This window comes from Pristiophorus japonicus, chromosome 3 (genome assembly GCF_044704955.1).
Source record: "Pristiophorus japonicus isolate sPriJap1 chromosome 3, sPriJap1.hap1, whole genome shotgun sequence".
Classification (NCBI taxonomy): domain Eukaryota; kingdom Metazoa; phylum Chordata; class Chondrichthyes; family Pristiophoridae; genus Pristiophorus; species Pristiophorus japonicus.
Genome location: NC_091979.1, coordinates 55,756,573 through 55,782,389, shown reverse-complemented (window position 1 = coordinate 55,782,389; position 25,817 = coordinate 55,756,573). Strand labels below are relative to the sequence as shown.

At 46.2% G+C, this 25,817-nt stretch overlaps 1 protein-coding gene across 1 annotated transcript in view; it reads left to right on the top strand.

Moving 5' to 3' along the window:
• The window catches only part of arhgap15 (Rho GTPase activating protein 15), an 833,101-nt gene that overhangs the window by 31,700 nt on the left and 775,584 nt on the right, over positions 1-25,817 (top strand). The window contains exon 3 of the mRNA XM_070873559.1: positions 25,233-25,415. Coding sequence (XP_070729660.1) covers positions 25,233-25,415 — 183 coding nt within the window. The remainder of the gene's footprint in view (positions 1-25,232; positions 25,416-25,817) is intronic.

The following is a 25,817-nucleotide window of genomic DNA, read 5'->3' as shown; positions in this document are numbered from 1 at the left end:
GCCAATCAAATGTGGGAACATCTGCAGATTTGAGAATGCCTCAGGGATTTGCAACTGAGGCACCTGTCACATTCTGGGTTGTTGTCTTTACTGGAGATGCCAAGCTTAGGCCTGGGAATATTATAACCCGCTCTATCCAATAATATTGTAAACCAGACAAAGTGAATCCATCTAAAATGTTTCAGATATAGGTATACGAGATGAGACCTCTGTGTGGAATGAAATTACATTTGTGCCTTGGCATATCGAATTTTTATCTGTGGGCTTTGTGATATACTAAAACTGGTTTGATACACGGACACTACTAGGAGATAGTGGGACTGCCCTGTCAGATAACCCAGTATTTTATTTACTGGACTTCTATGCAGTGACATTATGAGATTGAGCAGTAAAAATAAAATTGGTGAATAAGCTGATCTTCTGTGGCATTGTTCATGGGTAGTCTAGAGTGTGGAGCCTGGTTACGATACTTAGCTGTTGAAGTTAAACTGTGTTTAACTTAGCCTGTCCCTTTAAGGCCTCTGCTCCTTGTGAGGAAATAATCTAAACAATGGCATTATTAAGGTAAATTTGAGGCTGGTTACTATTGGCAGTTTCTTTGGATTTAAAAAAAATGAGTTCCTGGGATGTGGGTGTCGCTGGCAAGGCCAGCATTTATTGCCCATCCCTAATTGCCCTTGAGAAGGTAGAGGTGAGTTGCCTTCTTGAACCATTGCAATCCATGTGGTGGAGGTACTTCCACAGTGCTGTTAGGGAGGGAGTTCCAGGATTTTGAGGCAGCGACAATGAAGGAATGGTGATGTATTTCCAAGTCAGGATGGTATGTAACTTGGAGCAGAACTTGCAGGTGATGGTGTTCCCATGCGCCTGCTGCCCTTGTCCTTCTAGGTGGTAAAGGTCGTGGATTTTGGTACCTGTGTGGCGCAAATTTTACTTGCCACTTATCAGCCCAAGTCTGAGTGTCATCCAGGTCTTGTTGCATGCGGCAATGGACTACTTCATTATCTGAGGAGTTGCGAATGGAAATGAACACTGTGCAATCATCAGCGAACATCACCACTTCTGACCTTGTGCTGGAGGAAATGTCAGTAATGAAGCATCCACACGGCACTTCTGGCTGAAGATGGTTGCAAATGCTTCAGCCTTGTCTTTTGCACTCTGCCATCATTGAGGATGGGGATATTCATGAAGCTTCCTCCTCCAGTTAGTTGTTTAATTGTCCACCACCATTCACGACTGGATGTTGCAGGACTGCAGAGCTTTGATCTGATCCGTTGATTGTGGGATTGCTTAGCTCTGTCTATAGCTTGCTGCTTCTGCTGTTTAGCATGCATGTAGTTCTGTGTTGTAGTTTCACCAGGTTGGCACCTCATTTTTAGGTATACCTAGTGCTGCTCCTGGCATGCTCTTCTGTAGTTCTCATTGAACCACAGTTTGATGGTAATGATAGAGAGAGGGATAGGCCTGGCCATGAGGTTACAGATTGTGGTGGAATACTATTCTTCTGCCACTGCTGATGGCCCGCAGTACCTCATGGATATCCAGTTTTGAGCTGCTAGATCTATTCTGAATCTATCCTATTTAGCATGGTGGCAGTGCCACACAACATGATGGAGGGTGAGTGAGGACAAAACTTCGTCTCCACAAGGACTGTGCAGTAGTCACCCCTACCAGTACTCTTATGGACAAATGCATCTGCGACAGATAGATTGATGAAGGACAAGGTCTTGTAGGTTCTTCACTCGTGTTGGTTCTCTCACCACCTACCGCAGGCCCAGTCTGGCAGCTGTGTTCTTCAGGACTTGGCCAGCTCGGTCAGTAGTGGTGCTAATGAGCCACTCTTGGTGATGGACATTGAGAGCCCCCACCCAGACTACATTCTGTGCACTTGCTACTCTCAGTGCTTCTTCTTGAGTATGACTTAAGTGAGACAGCTCTCCCAATGTTGGCACAAGTCACCAGATGTTAGTGAGGAGGTCCTTGCAGGATCCACAAGGTCGGGAGTGCTGTTGTCATGTCTGAAGCTGGTGCCTTGGTCAATGCCAGATGGCCCATCTGGTTTTATTCTTATTATTCGTAGCAGTTTCGTACAACTGAATGGCTTGCTAGGCCATTTCAGAGTACAGTTAAGAGTCAACCATGTTGCTATGGGTCTGGAGTCACATAGATAAGGGTGGCAGAGTTCCTTCCCGAAAGGACATTAGCGAATCAGATGGGATTTTACCACAATCCGATAGTTTCATGGCTTTTTAAAAATTCCAGATTTATTTAATTAACTGAATTTAAATTCCTCAGCTGTTGTGCTGGGATTTGAACGTGTGTCTCTGGGTCATTAGTCCAGGCTTCTCGATTACTAGTACAGTAACATTACCACTATGCCACCGTTCCCATGCAGGGCAGGTGATTCTTGTTTGGGAGAAGCTCAGTTATCTCAAAGGTAGAAGGGCAAACGACCTTCAGTCTTTCTTTCTCTGTCTGTATATATTTTAAAAATTTCTTCAGTTGGGAGTGGTCGGTGTCTCACAGAAATCTGGCATTTGCAGTGCAGTAAGTACTGGGATCCACCTGAAATTCATCAGGCAGATCTTGTTAATGCCAAAGCCTCTTGCATTTAAATGCTGGCAAGAGCAGGTATCAGACACGATGTTCCTGCAGCAGCTGACAAATTTCTTCCACTTACAGTAATCACCTCTTTAAAAATAGGTGGCATCCCATGATTAATTACTTTAAGAACACTGATTCAGCATACTGAGTAAAGATTGCTGCTAAAATAATTGAATTGAGTTTTCCATAGTAGAGCTCGGAGAACAGAAAGAAAGAAGGTCAAGTTATGGAACAGGATGGAGATCAGTAATTTAATCTATATTGTTTACTCCAGTCTGAGTGAATGAATCTGAATTAGTTTAGAGTATGCTGTTGGAAATCTACATGACATTTTAAGACTAGTTCTTATTTATTTTGTCAATTAGCTACAGTTCTCTTGAGATTTTGTATTTAAATGACATAGAATTGCTTTGAGTCTACAGCACAGAAACAGGCCATTCAGCCCAACTGGCCTGTGCTGGTGTTTATGCTCCACACGAGCTTCCTCCCACCCTATTTCATCTAACTGTACTGATGTAACCCTCGATTCCTTTCTCCTTACATGTTTATCTAACTGCCCCATGTATGCATCAATGCTATTCGTTACAACTACTCCTTATGGTAGTGAATTGCACATTCTTACCATTCTTTGGGTAAAGATGTTTCTCCTGAATTCCCAGTTGGATTTTTTGATGGCTATCTTATGGGGAGCGGGCAGGGAAGTGGAGCTTAGTCCATGATCAGATCAGCCATGATCTTATTAAATGGCGGAGCAGGCTTGAGGGGCCAGGTGGCCTACTCCTGCTCTTATTTCTTATGTTCTTATGTTCTAATTGTGGCAGCAAGCTCTCTGCCACCAGCAATTTTTACATATGATATCACATTCTCCACCTCCAAGTTGCTTATGACTATTGCCACCAGCAGACGTTTCAGGGAACTAAGTGGAGCTTCATTTGTCGTTGTTCCTGGGCAGGGCTTTTTCCATCAATAATCATCTTCTGTTTTCTATTTCCAAGTCTATTTTAATTTACCATTAGCTAGTCTTCACGTGGCATTTTCTATCTATTTGCCTAGCAGAATTCCTTGCGTGTTCATTAAAGGCTACATAAACATGTTGACTTTTTACGAATTCCTTGACCTAATTTGGAATATATATTTTTTTAAGTACTGAATGAAAATACTGCCAAGGAAAGTTTAGATTTCAAGTTAGGAAAATGTTTCCTTTTTGTAGTCCACTACACCCTCTGCTGGTTATTTAGAGTTATGTCTTTAGTTTGCAGCTGTTGTCCTGCACAGCCATCTCCTGGTAATGGTTAGTACAGCAAATAAAAAAGGTGCAATGGGGTAGAAATTGATATGCTATGAGCTCAATTCTCAGGAGTAAAAGAAGCACACCGCTAACAAATTTAGCAGAAAACGGCCCGTGCCCAATCTGCGTGGGCCTTCGGGCCACGAGGCATTAGGCCTCTTACATTTGTTAATTTGGGGTTTAACAACAACTTGGATTTATATAGCACCTTTAACAGAGTGAAACATCCCAAGGCGCTTCACGGGAGGATTATGAGATCAAAAATTTGACACCGAGCCCCATAAGGAGAAATTAGGGCAGGTGGCAAAAGAAGAGAAGGTCAAAGAGGTAGGTTTTAAGGAGCATCTTGAAGGAGGAAAGAGAGGTAGAGAGGCAGAGAGGTTTAGGCAGGGAATTCCAGAGCTTGGGGCCCAGGCAGCTGAAGGCATGGCCACCGATGGTGAGTGATTATAATCAGAGATGCTCAAGAGAGCAGAATTAGAGCAGTGCAGACATCTCAGGAAGTTGTGGGACAGGAGGAGATTACAGAAATGGGGGGGGCGAGGCCATGGAGGGATTTGAAAACCAGGATGAGAATTTTTAAATCAAGGCGTTGTTTAACCGGGAGCCAATGTAGGTCGGCAAGCACAGGGGTGATAGGTGAGTGGGACTTGGTGCAAGTTAGGTCACGGGCAGCCTGTTCAAGGACCACTCTGAGAAATCATCATTTTCATAGGCGGTCCCTCGTATCAAGGATAACTTGCTTCCACGCCAAAAAGGGATGAATTCACAGGTGTTTCAATGAAGGACCTAATATTCCAGATCCAGAACTACATCCTGAAGGGTGGAAGATGCCTGTGCGTGGAATTTTTGAACTGCTGTTGCACACCAGCCACCACACGGGCTTGACGGAGCTAAGTCGTTGTCCAGTGGCAAGGATTAACCAAGACGACTTGAGACCAGCTCTGTTGCACGGACCTAGTGCGCACACAATCGCAGTGTGGGCTGATCCATGCTGCTCCTGGCCCCACGCCTCTTCTGGCCCCAAACTCACGCCTCTCCTGGGCCCCGACCACATCCCTCCACCATCACTCACCGCTCCTGTGCCTCAACCTCGCAGCTCCTGCTGTACTTGCCCACGCTCCAATCTCCGACCTGGACCTTGATGACGTCCAATCCAGTTATCCTCTTCGCTGACGTTGCCCTCCTGCACCAGCTCGCACTGTACCTTGCAGTGGTATGTCGCCAGGCTGCTCCAGACCGCCGCTCGTCTTTTATGGCCCCGACCACAGTCTCAATGACACGCGAAGAATGACAGCAGGGGTTTAAAATGATCACGGAGAGGACAATGAATACACGAGGCGTGTGACGGACATGGGCACCCAATAAACAGGGGTCAGATGATTCTGCAGTCATGTTTTTCACAGCCAGCTGAGAAATGTATATCTGATGAATAGAGCAGGTACCTCTTCGGCCTCCAACGAAAGGTAATTTTGTTTTTTTAAATAATTTTTTTTCCAACATTCCTGTGGAGTCAGGAGGAGCAGGAATAAGAACATAAGAATTAGGAACAGAAGTAGGCCATCTAGCCCCTCGAGCCTGCTCCGCCATTCAATAAGATCATGGCTGATCTGGCCGTGGACTCAGCTCCACTTACCCGCCCTCTCCCCGTAACCCTTAATTCCCTTATTGGTTAAAAAATTCCAATGCTCTTCCAATTCTGCATGCTTCACGATCTGCCCTGGGAATTACCTTCAGGCCATTTGCCTCACCGTCAGCGTCAATATGCAAGCTGCCTGCGGAGGTGACAGGCTCCAGCAACTCACGCATAAAAGGGCAACGAGGCCCGAGGCTTAATTTCGATTGGGCACATGCTGCCTGAACACTGAGGCCCGAAAACATCTGGAATTTTCATGCCATTATTTTAGCACATTGGGGGCCTTTTCCAATTCCTAGTCACCTGTTTCTCACCTGAAAGACAGGAAACCGCAAAAGGAAAATCTGGTGGGGCCTTTCCACATCCATTTGTCACCTGCAGGGCAATCCCAGCCAAAACAGGCAGGTGGCTGTTTAGTTATGTGAACTGCCACTCTGTGTTGGATGTGGGGCACTGATTGCAACTGGGAGAACCATCTGCTGTGTATGGTAATCCCATTTGTACCAGACATTGACCAGCCTGGTCAGTGATCCTTAAAGGGATGGCTGAAGGCCACTCCGGAGGGTTTGGTGGGTGGGGGTGGGGGGGGGGGTGCAGTAATATTTTGGTGGGGCCTTGCAAAAATCTTCTGCCCTGTTGTCACCAACCCCTGTCCGGATCTGCGACCACCCCAAGAGGTCCAACCAACTACAGTAGCTTCTTCTTCTTCTTAGGCGGCCCCTCGTATCGAGGATGACTTGCTTCCACACCAAAAAGGGATGAATTCACAGGTGTTTCAATGAGGGACCTGATATTCTAGGTCCTAAGCTACATGTTGAAAGGTGGAAGATGCCTGTGCGTGGATTTTTTTAACTTGTGGTGGCCATTGCACACCAGCCATCACATGGGCTTGACAGAGGTAGGTCTTGGTCCAGTGGCAAGGATTAACCAAGATGACTGGAGACCAGCTCTGCTGCACAAACCTAGTGTGCACACATATTGCAGTGTGGGCTGGCCCGTGCTATCACAGGGCCCTTGCCTCTGCTGGGCCCTGAACTCACGCCTCTCCTGGGTCCCGATCTCATCGCTCCACGGTCACTCGTCACTCCTGCACCCCGACCTCGCCGCTCCTGCTGTACCCGTCCAATCAGCGACCTGGATTATGGCCATAAAAAGCGAGCGGCGAGTGGCCCCTGGATGGCGAGGCAGCCCCGACCTGCGTGAGAACACCAACGGCAGGTCAGGGCCATAAAAGGCAAGCAGCCCTGGACAGCGTGGCAGCATACCACTTCAAGGAGCAATGCAAGCTGGTGCAGGAGGGCGACGGCAGTGAGGAGGGTGACTGGATTGGACGTCACCATAATCCAGGTCGCAACTACAGTATAGTGTTCGCAGCTCACCAGTAAAATTCAAATAAGGCCTGAACGTGACGATGTTTGGGGCCTCCTGACAGGCACTGCAGGCACACTGATGACTTTGGGTCCATTTTGGGCCAATCTTGAACACCCCCCCACACCATAGTATTGTTAATGAAATTCTTGGTCATTGAGTAATAAAAGATTTTAGCTGTACATTTCTCATCAGAATGAAAGATTAAGCATTTGATTGGGGCAGCACTTTTGACTTATGCATTTATAAAAAAAGTATATTTCTTGTGAGGGGATATTCTGATTTATACCACTGCGCTGTACTGTTGAACTGATGCAGCATTTCATATTAGATAGAGACCCTAAATTGCAATCAGGTGATGTCGGTCATGGATATAGTCAGTGACAGCTTCTTTGACATAAATGGGAACTTTGATACATTTATCAACCCATTTAATTCCTCTTTAAATTTTTAATGCAACAATACAATTACCATTACTAAAAATATTTCACAAAAATATAATAAAAATAGCCACAGTTTTCAATGGCCCAGATTGTCCAGGACCTATGACCGCGTATGCTGTACATACGCAGCAGTAAGTGCCCCCCAAGTTCCGGATGTACACATGTGCTGCGCATGTGCGAAAACCCAGAATTTGCGATCTTTCACGTTTCAGCTTGACAGATCATCCGCATCCCGGGAAATAGACATTCGCTGACTGAGAGTTGGACTATTTGCCCAAATATTGCCCAGCTAATGCCCACAAAACTCTTACGCCTGGCAAAAGCAGGCATAGGGCTCCTTTTACCAGCGTAAGGGTTTAAATTATTAAACTATTTTTTTAAATCATTTAGACATTCAAAAATCTTTGCAATTAGTTTAGATTATTTTGGGGCCCTTTAAAAATGTGAAAGTTATTTTTCAAAAAATTACATTTTTGTTTAAAATATTTAATTTAATTGCATTTTTATTAATTTTAAACATGGTGAATATTTTTTATTTAGGTTGTGTGAAAGTGTTTTGTATGTAATTCCTAATATGCTTATGGGGATCCGTAAGTAAATGGAATCCCCATAAGCATAATGAGAATCCGCCCTTTTTGATTGGTTGGGCAGGCCCACGTGATCCCAGGGATGCTTGTGAACCTTTATGCAGGCCTATGCCTGCAGGCCTAGGAGCTCAAGAGTCCGAAGATACAGAGGCACCAGATAGGTGCGTACTTTTCTTACGGATCAGAGGCATTCGCATCGCAGGAAGCCTCCGACCGCAATTTCAGGTCCATTGGGGCCAAGTTTCGGCCTGAGTTGCTCCTGTTTTTTTGGAGCAACTGGTTTAGAATGGAGTATCTTAGAAATTTGAATTCTCGGCATTTAGTTTGCTCCAGTTCTAGTCAGTTAGAACAGTTTCACTTTGGAACAGAATTTTTATTTCAAAAGGGGGCGTGTCCGGTCACTTACGCCTGTTTTCAAAGTTTAGGCAGTGGAAACTTACTCCAAACTAACTTAGAATGGAGTAAGTGAAGATTTTTGTACGTTCGAAAAAACCTTGTCTACACTTTAGAAAATCAGGCGTAGGTTACAAATTAGGCGTAGGGAATGGGGGGGGCGGTTTAAAGGGAAGTTTACAAACATTAAACACTTCAGTTTTACAAATAAAGAGCCATCATCAATAATAAATGATAAATACATCAATAAATCAACCAATAAATTAATCAAAAAAATTAATAAAAAATATTAAAATATTTAAAAATCAATAAATAAAACATTTTCTACTTACTGACTGCAGCACCGGGAGTCCTCCAACAGCGTGCTGGGATGCTCCCCCAGTGTGTCTCTTTCAGTGTCTCTATCTCTCTGTCTGTCTGTGTGTGTGTGTCTCTCACTCTCTGTCTGTCAGTTTCTGTGTTTCTGACAGCGAGGGGAGGGGGAGAAGGGGGGTGGGAGGGGGAGGGGGAGAAAGGAGGAGGGAGGTGGGGGGGAGAAGGGGGGTGGGGGTGAGAGGGGGAGAGGGGGGTGGGGGGGCGAGAGGGAGGAAGGAGGAGGGAGGTAGAGGGGGGTGGGGTGGAGGAGGAGGGAGGTGGGGCGGGGGGGAGGAGCTGGGGGGGAAGGAGGTGGGCGGGGAGTAGGAGGTGGGGTGGGGGGGAGGAGTAGGGGGGGTGGGGGAGGAGGAGGGGGATGGGGGATGGGATTTGGGGGGTAGGGGTTGGGGAGGGGGCGTGGGGGGGAGGAGGTGGGGAGGAGGAGGGGGGATGGGAGGAGGGGGTTGGGGGTTGGAGAGGGGGTGGGGGGAGGAGGTGGGGGGGAGGAGGAGGGTGGGGGGGAGGAGGAGAGGAGGGGCGAGGCGAAGGGGGGAGGAGAAGGGGGGCGGAGAAGGGGGGCGAGGAGGAGAAGGAGGTGAGAGGGGGAGAAGGGAGAGAGGATGGAGGGAGGGAAGGAGAGAGGAGGGAGGGAGGGAAGGAGAGGGGAGGGAGGAGAGGAGGAAGGGAGGGAAGGAGAGAAGAGGGAGGGAGGGAAGAAGAGGGGGGGGAAGGGAGAGAGGGAGGCTGAATGGCCGGGCCCAAGACTTCGGGCTGGATTTACAGGTTGGTGGCGTCGGGTCTCGGGGAGGGTCGCGGATGTCCGGGGGGGCAGCGTCACGGAGATCCGGGGGCGGTGGGGGGAAGAGCGGGCGTCTGGTCGGGTGGGAGGAGCCTTATCCACGCAGCCCCAGTGAGGCCATTCGGCCAGGGCTAGGGGCTGCGTGCTTCGGGCCGCTCCCACAGTTTTGGGCGCCTGGAGCTACTGCACATGCGCACCCACTGTAGCGCGCGTGTGCAGAGGTCCCGGCACTGTTTTCAGCGCAGGGACCTGGCTCCGCCCCCTACAGCTCGTGCTGCGCCGCGCCCAGCTCGAGAGGGCCTGCAGGGAGCCGGAGAATAGCTAAGTTTTTTTGAGGCGCACTTTCTGGCGTGAAAAACGGGCATCCAGGTCCGGGCTGCGCCATTTTAGGCGCAGCCCGAAACTTGGGCCCTATATTACACATTTGCTCCTGCTGTTCCATGGTGCTGAAAACTTTGAAACAAACGTCCAAAGTGAATTATATGGTGATGTGCCAGGCACGGGGGTTGAATTTCTGTGGAGCTTCTCCCACTTGTTCACCGTACCTTCAGCAGACGAAACGTGGTAAACCAAGAAGAGCAGGATAAACAACATTTACGCTGTTTTTCTGAGTTTTCTATGTCTCTTCTGCCAAAGTTGCGACGGACAAGCGGGAGAACCTCAGTGGAAATTCACCCCCATTAATACAGATTCCCCATGACATTGTGCCATGTTGAATGAGGGTTTTGCTGTTACAATCACTCTCTATCACACAGGAGGCAGCCAGGTACAGAGAAAATAACTGCTTTCATTCAGCCACAGAAGTGGTTTCTCAGAGGCCAGCCCATCACTACAAACTGCAGTATCAATTAGAAAAATGTCACGGCTCAATGATATCAGTCAGGTAGCCATGGATTTAAGTTCAACTCCAGTATATCAGCACATAGTCTAGGCTGACACTCCAGTGCAATACTGAGAAACTTCAATGGAGAGGCTCATGGCGAGATTGCATTTTATGCGGTTTTATCGAGGCTAATGGTGGGACCGCTGCTGAGCGTCTAGCAATTCGTGGAGAATTCATGCCGCATCTCTTATTTGCCACAAATTGCCTAATGTTTTGCAAATTAATAATGGCGGGCGCCGTTAATTTGTTATTATTTTTCATGTATATGTGAATGCGCGCATATAGCTATTTGGGGGGGGGGGAATGGGGCAAGTAATGTGATCAATAGAGATGCATAATTAGCAGTGACGTTTGTGATTATTTCCATTTTTGTCATATTTAATTTATTCAGATTGAAGGAAAATTGATTCCTTGCTGGATGTTTATACAATTGATAAAAAAAAAATTTTAAGAAAATAAATATTTTCAATTAATATTCAAAATGCATGTTAAAATGTAATCCTTTCCATTCACCTAAAAAAATAGATTCCCAAGAAACTTGTGTATAATTCTCTTATATTTATCATTGGTTGCTAGGATAATGAAACTGACTCAGTGATTGCAAAGAATATAATGCTAAGTGACCAGCAAAATGCGGGTGGATTTTGCAGTTTTGCTAGTCATTAATCCTGCCACGAGCAAAATGTTTCGAACAAACGCCCTGTGTCTCACAATAAATCCTTTATTATCATCCATGTTGTCAGTCTTTAATTCTGATTAGTTTTGTTGGTGGAAAAAAAGAACATTTTTTTGTGACTGTTACAGCCAGTAGCAAAATATACTGCCTCTGAAAATTATTAAATTTGAGTCCTGTCACAATACATAGGTATTTGCAATCGTTATCAGTACAAAGGTTCAACTTTTGACCTCTGATTTGAACTAAAATATGTAGCTTGTGCTTTGAAATACATTTATCTTATCCTTTGCTGCATTTGTCCTTGGAAAATGTTTGTGTACTACAAAATTATACTCCTCTACCGTAATCATGTTGACTCACTGCAAAGAACTACGATATGTATTAACTAGCTGTTTGGTGCCAGGTAGGATGCCTCTGGTCTATTCTCTGATTAAAAAGAACAGCCGAAAAGTTCTAAAATACATCTGGGGCTTTTTTGGAATAAAAAGTACTTGTAGTTTTCGAGACCAGCTGAATTCCCAGGCGAGCAGCTCACATGATCTTGCTGCGGACCTGCCACATCTAAAGTGCAGCAGCAAGTTTGCTCTGCAGCAGGTCTTAAAGTAGCTACAGTGTGAACTTCCTTAATGTGGTTTTCATCTTATCTTATTTTAAATTAAAACTAAGATAAAAGTAATACATTTGATGTTATGATAAGTCCTGCTGTGTACTTGTACCCATACGACAACAATTGCTGTGCTTTGAGACGTGATAATGTGCTATATAAATGCAATTTTATTTATTTTTTCAAAAATCCTTGCAAGTTCTGCTCTCGTTTTGTATGACTGCACAGTAGCTTCTGCTTTGCACTGATGCAAACATAGGAACATAAGAACAGGAGTAGGCCATTTAGCCCCTCGAGCCTGTTCCACCATTCAGTGAGTAGAATCATAGAATCATAGAAATTTACAGCATGGAAAGAGGCCATTTTGGCCCATCGTATCCGCACCAGCCAACAAAGAGCAATCCAGCCTAATCCTACTTTTCAGCTCTTGCTCCGTAGCCTTGCAGTTTATGGCACTTCAAGTGCACATCCGAGTACTTTTTAAATGTGCAGAGGGTTTCTGCCTCTACCACCCTTTTAGGCAGTGAGTTCCAGATCCTCACCACCCCTGAGTGAAGAAAATTCCCCTAAAATTCCCTCTAAACCTCCTTCTAATTACTTTAAATATGCCTCCTAGTTGTTGACCCCTCTGCTAAAGGAAATAGGTCCTTCTTAATTTTTTTACACCTCAATAAGGCCCCCCTCAGCCTCTTCTGTTCCAAAGAAAACCCAGATGATACAATCTTTCCTCATAGCTAAAATTCTCCAGTCCAGGCAACATTCCGTGAATATATTCTTGTAGTGTATGGAGAAAGAGTCAGACTGAACACTGTGAGCTCAAAGTAAATTGTGACCTTAGTCTTTTATTGCAGGTCTCCAGAGTGTCTCTCCAACCTGCAAAGCCTTCTTAAATACCTGTGCTCCCAAGGGATTATGGGATCCATTAGGACTCCGGGGAATGAGCCCTCTGATGGCTGTACAATGGAAATACAAGTCCACATATATAACAACATTCCGCCCAAAATTAATAGGGTAACTATTTATAATGTGAGTCGATCTAGGACTGTTCTTGCCCTGGTTGATCGTCTCGGTTTGAAAGCTTGTGTTGTTGAATCATTTATTGGGCCCTCGCAGGGCTGCTGTGCTGTTGGTCTTGCTGGGCTGCCTGGTGTGTTGGGCACTGCTGGGCTGCTGTGGATGGGTTCTGCTTCGTGTTCAGCCGTGGTGTCGGTTGCCACTGGTGTGTATGTTGGAGGATCAAAAAAGGTACGGTCCAAGGTGGGTTGCTCAGGTTAGTCCGTGAATCTGAGTTTGATTTGGTCCAAGTGTTTCCGGTGAATTAGTCCATTTGAAAGTTTGACCTGAAACACCCTGCTCCCCTCTTTGGCCACGACAGTGCCGGGAAGTCACTTGGGACCTTGTCCATAATTTAATACAAATACAGGATCATTGATTTCAATCTCGCGAGACACATTTGGTGTGCACTATCATGGTGTGCACTTTGTTGAAGCCGCCTGCTCTCGACCTGTTCATGTAGATCAGGGTGAACTAACGAGAGCCTTGTCTTAAATGCGCTTTTCATGAGCAGTTCAGCAGATGGGATCCCAGTGAGTGGGTGGGGTCTAGTGCGGTTGCTAAGCAGAACTCGGGATAGGCGAGTCTGCAGTGAGCCTTCAGTTACCCTCTTCAAGCCTTGCTTGATTGTTTGCACTGCTCTCTCTGCCTGACCATTGGACGCTGGTTTAAACGGGGCAGATGTGACATGTTTGATTCCATTACAGGTCATGAATTTTTTGAACTCAGCACTGGTAAAATATGGCCCGTTGTTGCTCACCAGAACATCGGGTAAGACGTGAGTGGCAAACATGGCCCGCAGGCTTTCAGTAGTGGCAGCGGACTTGCTAGCCGACATTATCTCACATTCAATCCACTTGGAGTACGCGTCTACAACCACAAGGAACATTTTACCCAAGAACGGGGCTGCATAGATGACGTGTACCCTACACCACGGTTTGGAGGGCCAAGACCATAAACTTAGCGGTGCCTCCCTGGGTACATTGCTTAACTGCGAGCATGTATTACATCTGTGAATGCAGGACTCTAAGTCTGCATCGATACTGGGCCACCACATGTGGGATCTAGCTATCGCTTTCATCATTACGATGCCTGGGTGGGTAATGTGGAGGTCATTGATGAAGGTGTCTCTGCCCTTCTTGGGGACCACTACTCGATTGTTCCACAGAAGGCAGTCTGCCTGTATAGACATTTCATCTTTGCGCCGCTGGAACGGCTTTATCTCTTCCTGCATTTCCACTGGGAAACTAGACCAGCTCCCGTAAAGCACACAGCTTTTGACTAGAGATAATAAGGGGTCCTGGCTTGTCCAAGCTTTGATCTGCCGGGTGATTGCTCACTCTCAAATGCATCCATAACCATGGCTAGATCTGCGGGCTGCGCCATTTCTACTCCTGTGGTGGGCAATGACAGCCTACTGAGAGCATTGGTGCAGTTTTCTGTACCTGGCCTGTGGCGGATGGCGTGATTGTATGCGTACAACGTGAGCGCCCATCTCTGGATGCGGGGCGATGCGTTGGTATTTATCCCATTACTCTCGGAAAACAGGGATGTAAGTGGCTTATGGTCAGTTTCCAATTCGAATTTTCGCCCAAACAGGTATTGATGCATTTTCTTTACCCCATAGGCACACGCTAATGCTTCTTTTTCAATCATGCTGGAGGGTCTCTCGGCCTTAGACTGGTTGCAGTTTCCAGAAATCATTAGCTTGTTGCAATAGACACCCGAAGCCATATGACGACGCATCACATGCTAGTAGCAAACGCTTACATGGATCATACAACACAAGCAATTTGTTTGAGCATAACAATTTTCTCACTTTTACAAAGACATTCTCTTGGCTTTTGCCCCAAACCCATTCGCCCCCTTTTCGTAGTAAGACATGTAGTGGTTCTAGCAGGGTGCTGAGACCCGGTAAGAAGTTACAAAGTAGTTCAAGAGTCCCAGAAACGACCGCAGCTCCATCATGTCTGTGGCCTCGGTGCGTTCTCAATTGCCTTCGTCTTCGCGTTGGTGGGCCTGATGCCATCCGCCGCAATCCTCCTTCCCAGGACCTCCACTTCAGGCATTTCGAGCATTTTAACCTGAGCCCCACGCGGTTGAGTCGACGAAGAACCTCCTCCAGGTTCTGCAGGTGCTTGACTGTGTTCTGACCAAGATGTCGTCCTGGAAGACCACGGTGTGCGGGACCGACTTTAGAAAACTTTCTATGTTTCTCTGGAATATCGCCGCCGCTGATCGGATTCCAAACAGACATCTGTTATAAACAAAAAGACTTTTGCGCATGTTGATGCAGGTGAGGGCCTTCGATGATTCCTCCAGGTCTTGCGTCATGTAGGCTAAAGTCAGATCCAGCTTCGCGAACGTCTTTCCTGCCTCCAGCGTTGAAAGAGGTCATCGGCTTTTGGTAGTGGGTATTGGTCCTGCAGAGAGAAACGATTGATAGTTACTTTGTAATCGCCACAGATTCTGACGGTGTTGTCTCCCTTGAGGACTGGGACAATAGGACTGGCCCACTTGCTGAACTCGATCAGTGAGATGATGCCCTCTATTTGTAGCCGGTCTAGCTCGATCTCTACCCTTTCTCTCATCATGTACGCTACTGCTCTCTCCTTGTGATGGATGGGTCGCGCCCCCGGAATTAGGTGCATCTGCACTTTTGCTCCTTGGAATTTCCCATTGCCTGGTTCGAACAGCGAAGGAAATTTGTTTAAGACCTGGGACACGAAGGGTCATCAGTGAGCGATAGCACTCGGATGTCGTCCCAGTTTCAGCGTATCTTTCTCAGCCAGCTCCTGCCGAGTAGCATGAGACCATCGCCCGGTACCATCCACAGTGGTAGCTTGTGCACCGCTCCATCGTAGGAGACCTTTACGGTAGTACTGCCGATTACAAGAATCAGTTATTTTGTGTAAGTTCTTAGTTTTGTGCGAATTGGAGTTAAGACTGGTCTTGAGGCCTTGTTGCACCACAACCTTTCGAAAGTATTTTTGCCCATGATGGACTTGCTTGCGCCCGTGTCCAGCTCCATTGACACCGGGAGTCCATTTAGTTCAACATTCAGCATTATCGGGGAGACTCTGTTTCGTCATGATTCTCCTCTGCAACCTGGTGGTTTGTAGGTTTATCAGGCTTAGCAGCTCACCTACACACTCGTTGGAGGTGTCCCATTGTTCCACAGCCCTTAGTTTAACATCTGTAGTAGGAAAAATGCTTGAAGCTATCATTAAGGAAAAAATAGCAGGACATCTAGATTGGAATAGTGCAATCAAGCAGACGCAACATGGATTGATGAAGGGGAAATCATGTTTAACTAATTTACTGGAATTCTTTGAGGATATAATGAGCATGGTGGATAGAGGTGTACCGATGGATGTAGTGTATTTAGATTTCCAAAAGGCATTCGATAAGGTGCCACACAAAAGGTTACTGCAGAAGATAAAGGTACGCGGAGTCAAAGGAAATGTATTAGCATGGATCGAGAATTGGCTGGCTAACAGAAAGCAGAGAGTCGGGATAAATGGGTCCTGATCGGATTGGAAATCGGTGGTTAGTGGTGTGCCACAGGGATCGGTGCTGGGACCACATCTGTTTACAATATACATAGATGACCTGCAAGAGGGGACAGAGTGTAGTGTAACAAAATTTGCAGATGACACAAAGATTAGTGGGAAAGCGGGTTGTGTAGAGGACACAGAGAGGCTGCAAAGAGATTTAGATAGGTTAAGCGAATGGGCTAAGGTTTGGCAGATGGAATATAATGTCGGAAAATGTGAGGTCATCCACCTTGGAAAAAGGGAATATTATTTTAATGGGGAGAAATTACAACATGCTGCGGTGCAGAGGGACCTGGGGGTCCTTGTGCATGAATCCCAAAAAGTTAGTTTGCAGGTGCAGCAGGTAATCAGGAAGGCGAATGGAATGTTGGCCTTCATTGCGAGAGGCATGGAGTACAAAAGCAGGGACGTCCTGCTGCAACTGTACAGGGTATTGATGAGGCCGCACCTGGAATACTGCGCGCAGTTTTGGTCACCTTACTTAAGGAAGGATATACTAGCTTTGGAGAGGGTACAGAGATGATTCACTAGGCTGATTCCGGAGATGAGGGGGTTACCTTATGATGATAGATTGAGTAGACTGGGTCTTTACTCCTTGGAATTCAGAAGGATGAGGGGTGATCTTATAGAAACATTTAAAATAATGAAAGGGATAAACAAGATAGAGGCAGAGAGGTTGTTTCCACTGGTCGGGGAGACTAGAACTAGGGGGCATAACCTCAAAATACGGAGGAGCCAATTTAAAACCAAGTTGAGAAGGAATTTCTTCTCCCAGAGGGTTGTGAATCTGTGGAATTCTCTGCCCAAGGAAGCAGTTGAGGCTAGCTCATTGAATATATTCAAATCACAGATAGATAGATTTTTAACCAATAAGGGAATTAAGGGTTATGGGGAGTGGGCGGGTAAGTGGAGCTGAGTCCATGGCCAGATCAGCCATGATCTTGTTGAATGGCGGAGCAGGCTCGAGGGGCTAGATGGCCTACTCCTGTTCCTAATTCTTATGTTCTTATGTTCTTATATAAACGTATCCTTTGAATCGGCATGAATGGAAATGATGATCACCCCCGCAGCGCCAACAAGGTGTTGATGGCCTTGCATTCATCACCCTTGATGGTGGACTCTGAGACATCTGTGGACGTGTAGCTGCAAGTATGTGTGACCTGCTCTGTACGTTACGATTTGAAAACAACATCACTTTGTTCACAGTACTTGTAGCAGCACTTGTGTGCTGAGAGATTTGCTTAGTATTGTCACTGGTGGCAATGAACGCCTGGGCTATCACTATGACCTTACTCAATGTTGGGGTCTCTACGGTCAAAAGTTTACAAAGTATGGTTTCGTGGCCAATGCCAAGTACGAAAAATTCTCTGAGCATGTGCTCCAAATGTCCTTCAAATTCGCAATGTCCTGTAAGGCGTCTTAGCTCGGCGACATAACTCGCCACTTCCTGGCCTTCAGATCTTTTGTAGGTGTAGAACCGGTACCTCGCCATCAGAAGGCTTTCGTTTGGGTTCAAATGCTCTCAGAGCAGTGTGCACAAATCATCGTACGATTTCTCCGTGGGTTTCGCTGGAGTGAGCAGATTCTTCATGAGGCCATACGTTGGTGACGGTGAGGAGGATCACCCTTCATTTGGCAGTACTCTCTTCCCCATCTAGCTTGTTGGCCATGAAGTATTGGTCGAGTCGCAAAAGTTTCCCAATCATCTCCCTCTGAAAATTTCTCCAGAATGCCCACTGTTCACTGCATCTTTGGGTTCGCTATCTGTATCTCGTCGCCAGTTGTCGTGTATGGAGAAAGAGTCAGACTGAACACTGTAAGCTCAAAGTAAAGTGTGACCTTAGTCTTTTATTCCAGGTTTCCAGAGTGCCTCCCCAACCTGTATTCTTAAATACCTGTGCTCCCAGGGGATTATGGGATCCCTTGGGACTCCGGGGAATGAACCCTCTAGTGGCTGTACAGAGTAAATACAAGTCCATATATATAACAATTCTGTACCCTCTCTAGTGCAATGACATATTTCCTGTAACGTGGTGACCAGAACTGCATATGGTACTCTAGCTGCGGCCTAACTGGTGTTTTATACAGTTCAAGCATAACCTCCCTGCTCTTGTATTCTATACCTCGGCTAATAAAGGCAATATTCTGTATGCCTTCTTAACCACCTTATCCGCCTAGCCTGCTACCTTCAGGGATCTGTGGACATGCACTCCAAGGTCTCTTTGTTCCCCCTGATCCTGAGGGTTTGTCAGTCTTTAGTGCTATTATTTTCTTCATTACTGTTAATTTGTTTATGTTAATTTTGGTGAGTCCCCATCCCTGATTCAATATTAGTTTGCTTGGGTTGTCTGGCATGCTATCCTCTTTCTCTACTGTAAATACTGATGCAAAGTAATTGTTTAACATGTCCACTATTTCCTTATCTTCATTTATAGCATTACCATTGTCATTTTGTAAGGGGCTCAATTTTCTTTCAACCATTCTCTTTATCCAAATATAATTGTAAACGTTTTTTGAGTTGATTTTGATATCCTTTGCAAGGTTCTTTTCATACTGTTTTGTCACCTTTGCTGTTCTTTGTATCTCGCCCTTTAGTGTAACTTGTGTGTGAAGTTGTCCAAATATAACACTATAGTCAAATGGCATGCAATAGAAATGCAAGTGAAGCAAGGTTTAAAATGTTACCCTTTAAACTTCATTATTAATGTTCGCATTATTAATGTCTGTTGTCAGTTCTTTGTTAATATCAAAATTTAACCAGAGTCCAGTTTTTCTTGGCCAGAAAGTGGTGTGGAGTCTGTAATATAACTTTGCTCTGCCTGCTCTGAGTCAAAATCTAGAACACTCTCCCCCAAAAGGCTGCGGAAGCTGCCCATTGAAATTTTCAAGACTGACATATATAGATTTTTGTTTGGTAAGGGTATCAAAGGTAATGGAGCAATGGCGGATAAATGGAGTTAAGGTACAGATCAGTCATGACATAACAGAATGGCGGGACAAGCTCGAAGTGCTGAATGATCTACTCATGTTCTTGTGTCCAATGTAATAGGTACTAACCACCACCTTGTTCTTTGAGCTGGCTTTTCCCTGCCCGCCGGGTCTCATTTAGGGCAGCAATGTCGACATCAAAGCGTCTGAGTTCCCAGGCAACGAAGCAGTGTGACATTCCGGTCTGTCACTGTTGGTCCTGATATTCTAGGTCCCGAACTTCCCGAAGGGTGGAAGATGCCTGTGCGTAAGCTGTTTAAACATGGGGTGGTCATTGCACACCAGCTACCACACGGGCTTAGCACAGCAAGGTCTTGATCCAGTGGCAAGAGGGTCCAAGATGAATGGAGACCAGGCTCTACTGTATGGGCCTAGTTGCCTGCCATGAGTTGCGAGCCATAAGCTCGGCACTGAGCAGAGCCCTTCAGGGAGATGGTGAGGGATCTGAGGTGTGGAGAGTGGGGGTGAGAGATTTGGGGTAATGCTTCCTTCTTCCAGGTGTTAGCTCCTGGCTGTGGGCAGGCATTGGGATGGCCAAAGATGCACTTCGTGGAAGGAGGAGAGGTCAGAGATGTCAGAGTGATCGCCGCCATTGCACTCACCATGTGCTCGACAGCAGCTGTGAGGGACCAATAGCCAGAGGGAAGTCAGAGTGTCGCCGGAGGGCAGAGAGGCCAGGATGTTACTGAAGGGTGGGGGAGAGGAGGCTAGGATGTTGACAGAGGGAGGCCAAAACATCGCTAGGGGGAGGCCTGAAATGTCGCCGGGGGAGGCCAGGACGCCACCAAAGGTTGGCCCTAACGTTGCCTACGTGGAGGTTACACCTTCTTCTGGAAAGGTAAACCAGAATAAGAACGCCGCCTCCACAAAGTTGGCTTCGCCATCAAGAATGAGCTGGTGGGCCATCTCAGAGACTCCCCCTGCGGGATAAGCGAACGTCTCATGACTCTCCGGCTCACCCTAGCCCGGAACTAGTGTGCCACAGTCATCAGTGCATACGCCCCAACACTCAACGCAACAGATGAGCCCAAAGAGGAATTCTACTCCAGCCTCGAACAATCCCTATCACGAGTCCCTACGGACGACAAACTGATCTTCCTCGGTGACTTCAATGCCAGAGTCGGTAAGGACACAGACCTCTGGGGAGGAGTGATCAGCAGAGAGGTATTAGGAAAAACCAACTCCAGCAGTACCCTGCTCCTGACAAAATGCCTCGAACACGACTTTGTCACCACCAACATCTTGTTCCATCAGAGGCACAAGTACAAGGCATCATGGCAACACCCTCGCTCCAAGCAATGCCATCTGCTTGACTAAGTCATCGTCCGAGCGAGGGACCGCAAGGAAGTGCGCGTCACCCACGCCATGACAGGAGCCGATGACTGCTGGATGGACCATCACCTAATCCGTTCTGTCATTAACATTAATATAGCCCCAAAGCAGCGACGGCAACAGAACCAATGCCGCAGAAAAATCAACACTGGGCACTCAAAGAACTAGTTAAGAAAGCCCGATACAGCCAGCTGGCAATCACTGCTAATCTGGCAACCCTCGATGACCCCGAGACGCAGAGTGACCACAATGCCTGATCTACCCTCAAGGCCTCCATAACCAGTGCCTGCGAAGAGACGCTAGGTTACTCAACCAGGAAACACAAAGACTGGTTTGTCGAGAACGATCAGGAGATCCAATAGCTAATAAGCCACTAGCGCAAGGCATTTGTGAACTTAAAGCAGTAACCCAACTTGGGAGCAGCAAAACAGCTCCTCAGGTGGCTCAAGGCCGAGGTCCAACGAAAAAGCGGCGACCTGAAGAATTGATGGTGGGTGGAGAAAGCACAGGAGATCCAGCAGCTGGCCGACAGCCATGACATGCGAGGATTCTTCACTGCAGTCAAGACCACCTACGGTCCAAGCACCCAAGGCCCCACCCCACTGCTGGCCAAGAATGGAGAGGCACTCATTAAGGACACCGAGGCAGTCAAGGCCCGCTGGAAGGAGCACTTCGAAGATCTCCTTGATCGAGACTCTGCCTTTGACACAAATGTCCTCGACTCCATCCCACAGCAGGCTACCCTCCACCATCTCAGCAAAACCCCAGCCCTGCACGAGGTAGAAAAAGCCATCCGTCAGCTCAAGAACAACAAGGCATCAGGAGCAGATGGAATCCCCGCTGAGGCACTAAATTATGGTGGAGAAGCACTATTGACTCGAATGCATGACCTCATCTCTCTTATCTGGAAGCAGGAGAAAATGCCAGGAGATCTCAGAGATGCCATAATCATGACCATCTTTAAAAAAGGGGACCAGTCCGACTGCGGCAACTACAGAGGAATCTCCCTGCAGTCGGCCACTGGGAAAGTCATCACTAGAATCCTCCTCAATCATCTTCTCCCTGTGGCTGAAGAACTCCTCCCAGATTCTGTCCACTAAGGGGTACAATGGACATGATTCTCACCACGCGACAACTACAAGAGAAATGCAGGGAACAGCACCAACTCTTGTACATGATCTTCTTTGACCTCACAAAGGCCTTTGACACTGTCAACCATGAGGGTAAATGGAGAGTCCTCCTCCATTTCGGTTATCCCCAAAAGTTTGTCACCATCCTCTGTCTGCTCCATGATAACATGCAAGCCGTGATCCTGACCAACGGATCCACCACAGACCCAATCCATGTCCGGACCGGGGTCAAACAGGGCTGCGTCATCGCACCAACACATTTCTCGATCTTCCTTGCTGCAATGCTCCGTTTCACTATCAAAAGCTCCCCGCTGGAGTGGAACTAAACTATAGAACCAATGGGAACCTGTTCAACCTATGTCGCCTCCAGGCTAGATCTAATGTCGTCCCATCCTCTGTCATTAAACTACAGTACGCGGACGACATTTGCATCTGCCCACACTCAGAGGCCGAACTCCAAGCCATCATCCACACCTTCATCGAGGTGTACAAAAGCATGGAGCTTATGCTAAACATCTGTAAGACAAAGGTCCTTCACCAACCTGACCCCGCCACACAGTACTACCTCCCAGTCATCAAAATCCACGGCTCGGCCTTAGACAACGTGGATCATTTTCCATAGCTCAGGAGCCTACTATCAGCAAGGGCAGACATTGATGACGAGGTCCAACACCACCTCCAGTGTGCCAGTACAGCCTTCGGTTGCCTGAGAGTATTTGAAGACTTAAATCTGGCACCAAGCTTATGGTCTACCTGCCCTCCTACTTGGCTCAGAGACGTGGACTATACACAACAGACACCTCAAAGCACTGGAGAATTACCACGAGCACTGCCTCTGCAAGGTCCTGCAAATCCACTGGAAGGATAGAAGCATCAACATCAGTGTTCTCGCCCAGATCAACATCCCCAGCATCGAAGCACTGACCACACTTGACTAGCTCCATTGGGTGGGCCACATCATCTGCATGCCCGACACGAGACTCCCTAAGCAAGTGCTCTACTCGTAACTCCTACACAGCAAGTGAGTCCCAGGTGGGCAGAGGAAACGTTTCAAGGACACCCTCAAAGCTTTCTTGAGAAAGTGTAACATCCCCACCGGCACCTAGGAATCTCTGGCCCAAGACCTCCCAAAGTGGAGGAAGAGCATTTGGGAGGGCGCTGAGCACCTCGAGTCTCGTCACCGAGAGCATGCAAAAACAAGCGCAGACAGCGGAAGGAGCATGCGGCAAACCAGACTCCCCACCCACCCTTTCCTTCAACCACAGTCTGCTACACCTGTGACAGAGACTGTAATTCCTGTATTGGGCAGTACAGTCACCTGAGAACTCACTTTTAGAGTGGAACAAGTCCCTCGAAATCTATGATGAATAGGTACTATACACAAGTGCATATCTGTAATGTAATGTCACATATCTTAAGTGACTCTCAGATTGTTTACCAAAGCCACTCTGTGTCTTTGAATACCACTTAATGCGAATTAAAGATGTTTAACTTGCTGCCAGTACCATTTCACTTTGGTCTTGTGTATGAGGGAGCTAAGAATCTACTGCCTCTATCCAGAGATCCATTAATTTGCTGGCTGTTGGTTGAGTAAATAAATAAAATAATTTTTCATCAACTTCTCACACAGAAGAAAATAGCACTCAAAGGCACGTCATACATCCTCACCTCAGAAAAAGCATCGCTAAAGTCACCGCTGCCGTTGCTCCCTTTCTGACCTATTTGAGTAAAATTTAAGAGTTGTGACACATTGAACTCAATCTGATTCTGTCCCAAATTAATTTCATTAAGGACCATTAAAACCATCAGAGAAAGGAATAAACCAGATGGAACTTGATCCGAATCCTAGAGGTGAAAGTACAATGTCCTTACCTCTATGTCACCCGGTCTCATTATTCAATTATTTATAAAACACAAATTGCAGAGCCAATTCATATTAGATTTATTACCCAATTATATACACTTCAAATAAACTGAGAATTGTTAATTTACTTCCTGATTTTCATGCAGAAATTCTATTGCAGTCTTCATAGAGTTAATGTACTGGGATATTTCTTATCTGTTTCTATTAGATAATCGCTTTAGAATTTCTGTACATGCATTATTCTTTGTAATTGATAAATTGTCTTCAATGTAGTATATTTCTTAATTAACAGTAACTCCTAAATAACTGAAGCTTTTTGTTGTTATTATGTTACTGCATTCTAGCATAGGACCTAAGAACCATTACCCCATTTAAAAGTTAATAATTAATTTGAATTCACTTCAGAATTCTGCACAATCTCAGGAGGTCCCAAAGTGTTTCACAGCCAATGAAATACTTTGAAATGTGGTCACTGTTGTATTTTAGCCAATTTTAATGTGGCAAGGTCCCTCAAACTGCAGTGAAATAAATGACCAGATCACCTGTTATAGCGAGGGTGATTGAGGGGTGAGTATTAGCCGAGATACTTGGAGAGTTCCCATGGTGTCCTTTAAATAACGCTATGGGATCTTTTACATTCATCTAAGAGGGTAGAAGGGGGCCCCATTTCATGTCTCATCTGAAAAACAGCACCTCCAACACTGCAGTACACCCTCAGCATTGCACTGGAATGTTAGCCTAGATTATGTGCTCAAGTCTCTGGAGTGGGGTTTGAACCCCTCACCTTCTGACTCAGTGAGGAGAATGCCACAACTGAGCCCAGGCCCCGACGGCTCAAAGCTTGAAAGGTTTGCAGCTGGCACCTCATGACCCCACCCCTTCTGCCAACGCTAGGTCCTGCCAAAGGATTGGCTTGCACTTGGGGTGCCGCTGGCCATATGAATTGCCCATAACAGGAAATCCTTGTTACACTGGGGCTGTGCAAGAACAAAGCACTGAGGGCACAGGCAGGAACATTTGCGTTATACAGTAGTTTCACTTCTTATCAGAAGCATTGGTAATGACGACCACCATTTTCAAACTGTTTTGGCATCAGACTCGACTTTGAAAATATATTGCATCAGATGTTCCTGTTACTGCATCTGGGGTTACTGGATTGCTTGAGAGCAATGAATACAGGAACATTGGATGGGCAGGAGCACAAACTTGTAGGAGCCTGCCCAATTTCCCAACCTTCAAATTATCGACATAAAGTAACTGAAATCCGAAGCAGTGGTGAGTAGCTTGTGCTCTTCCCTGCCTGAATCTCCTGTATTCGCTGCGCTCAGACGCTCCAATATCTCTCGGTGCAGGGAAAGGAAAATATGCTCCTTCATCTTCACGGGAAGCAGAATTTGAACAGGAATTCGGAAACAAGTGAACATTTTCATCCGACTAATATTTAGCTGGGGAATTATCAAGTTCTCTGTGATATCTAAATTCTTATATATTCATTGAATCAAATGACAAAAAGGATAGTGATAGAATTTTCAAATGATTATTTGCCAGTAATTAAGACTGCAAGGTATGAATTAGCCTTAAGTGTACTGATATGTTACAGATGTTTAGATAATGAATGTCTACAATGAATTAATTGCAGCTTCGAAACACGAGTTTCTTGTTTCTTTCCGTAGGATGGATCTACAGCTCAGCCGAAAGCAAATGCCCAACCACCATCCACCGCTGAACATCTCCCCTCGTCCCAGTGCAGTCCTGTTGTTGTGCAGCGGAGGATGAAGAGTGCAGCTGCAAACTGTGACCGCCTCAGCCAGACAAAGTCAATGGTTCTGACTGACGCCAGCCCAATCAAATTACCGGTGAGTAGATGCTGCCATATTTTGTTCTGCTGTGAAGGCACGAGGAAATAGTTGCTGGAAAGTTACTCTGGATATTTGTTTTGCTAAAGTGTAGGTGGAATGTTTTTTCAAGAAAGTTTCTGCATTATATTTGAATAAGTGGCAATAATTAATTTAAATCTAATGGCAGCACTCTTGAGATCTGACTCTAAATACTACGCTGTTCATTTATTAACTGTAGGTAAGGACCATTACTTTAAGCTTTAACAATGAGCCAATTTGTTACACATTCTTACTGAAACTTGGAATTTATATATTTTTTTAAATACTAGAGAAAACATTCAAGAATAACTGTGAAAAGGATGCTGGGGATTTATCCTGATACCCCATTACCTTCCAACCCCCAGGTTAAATGGGAGCGTT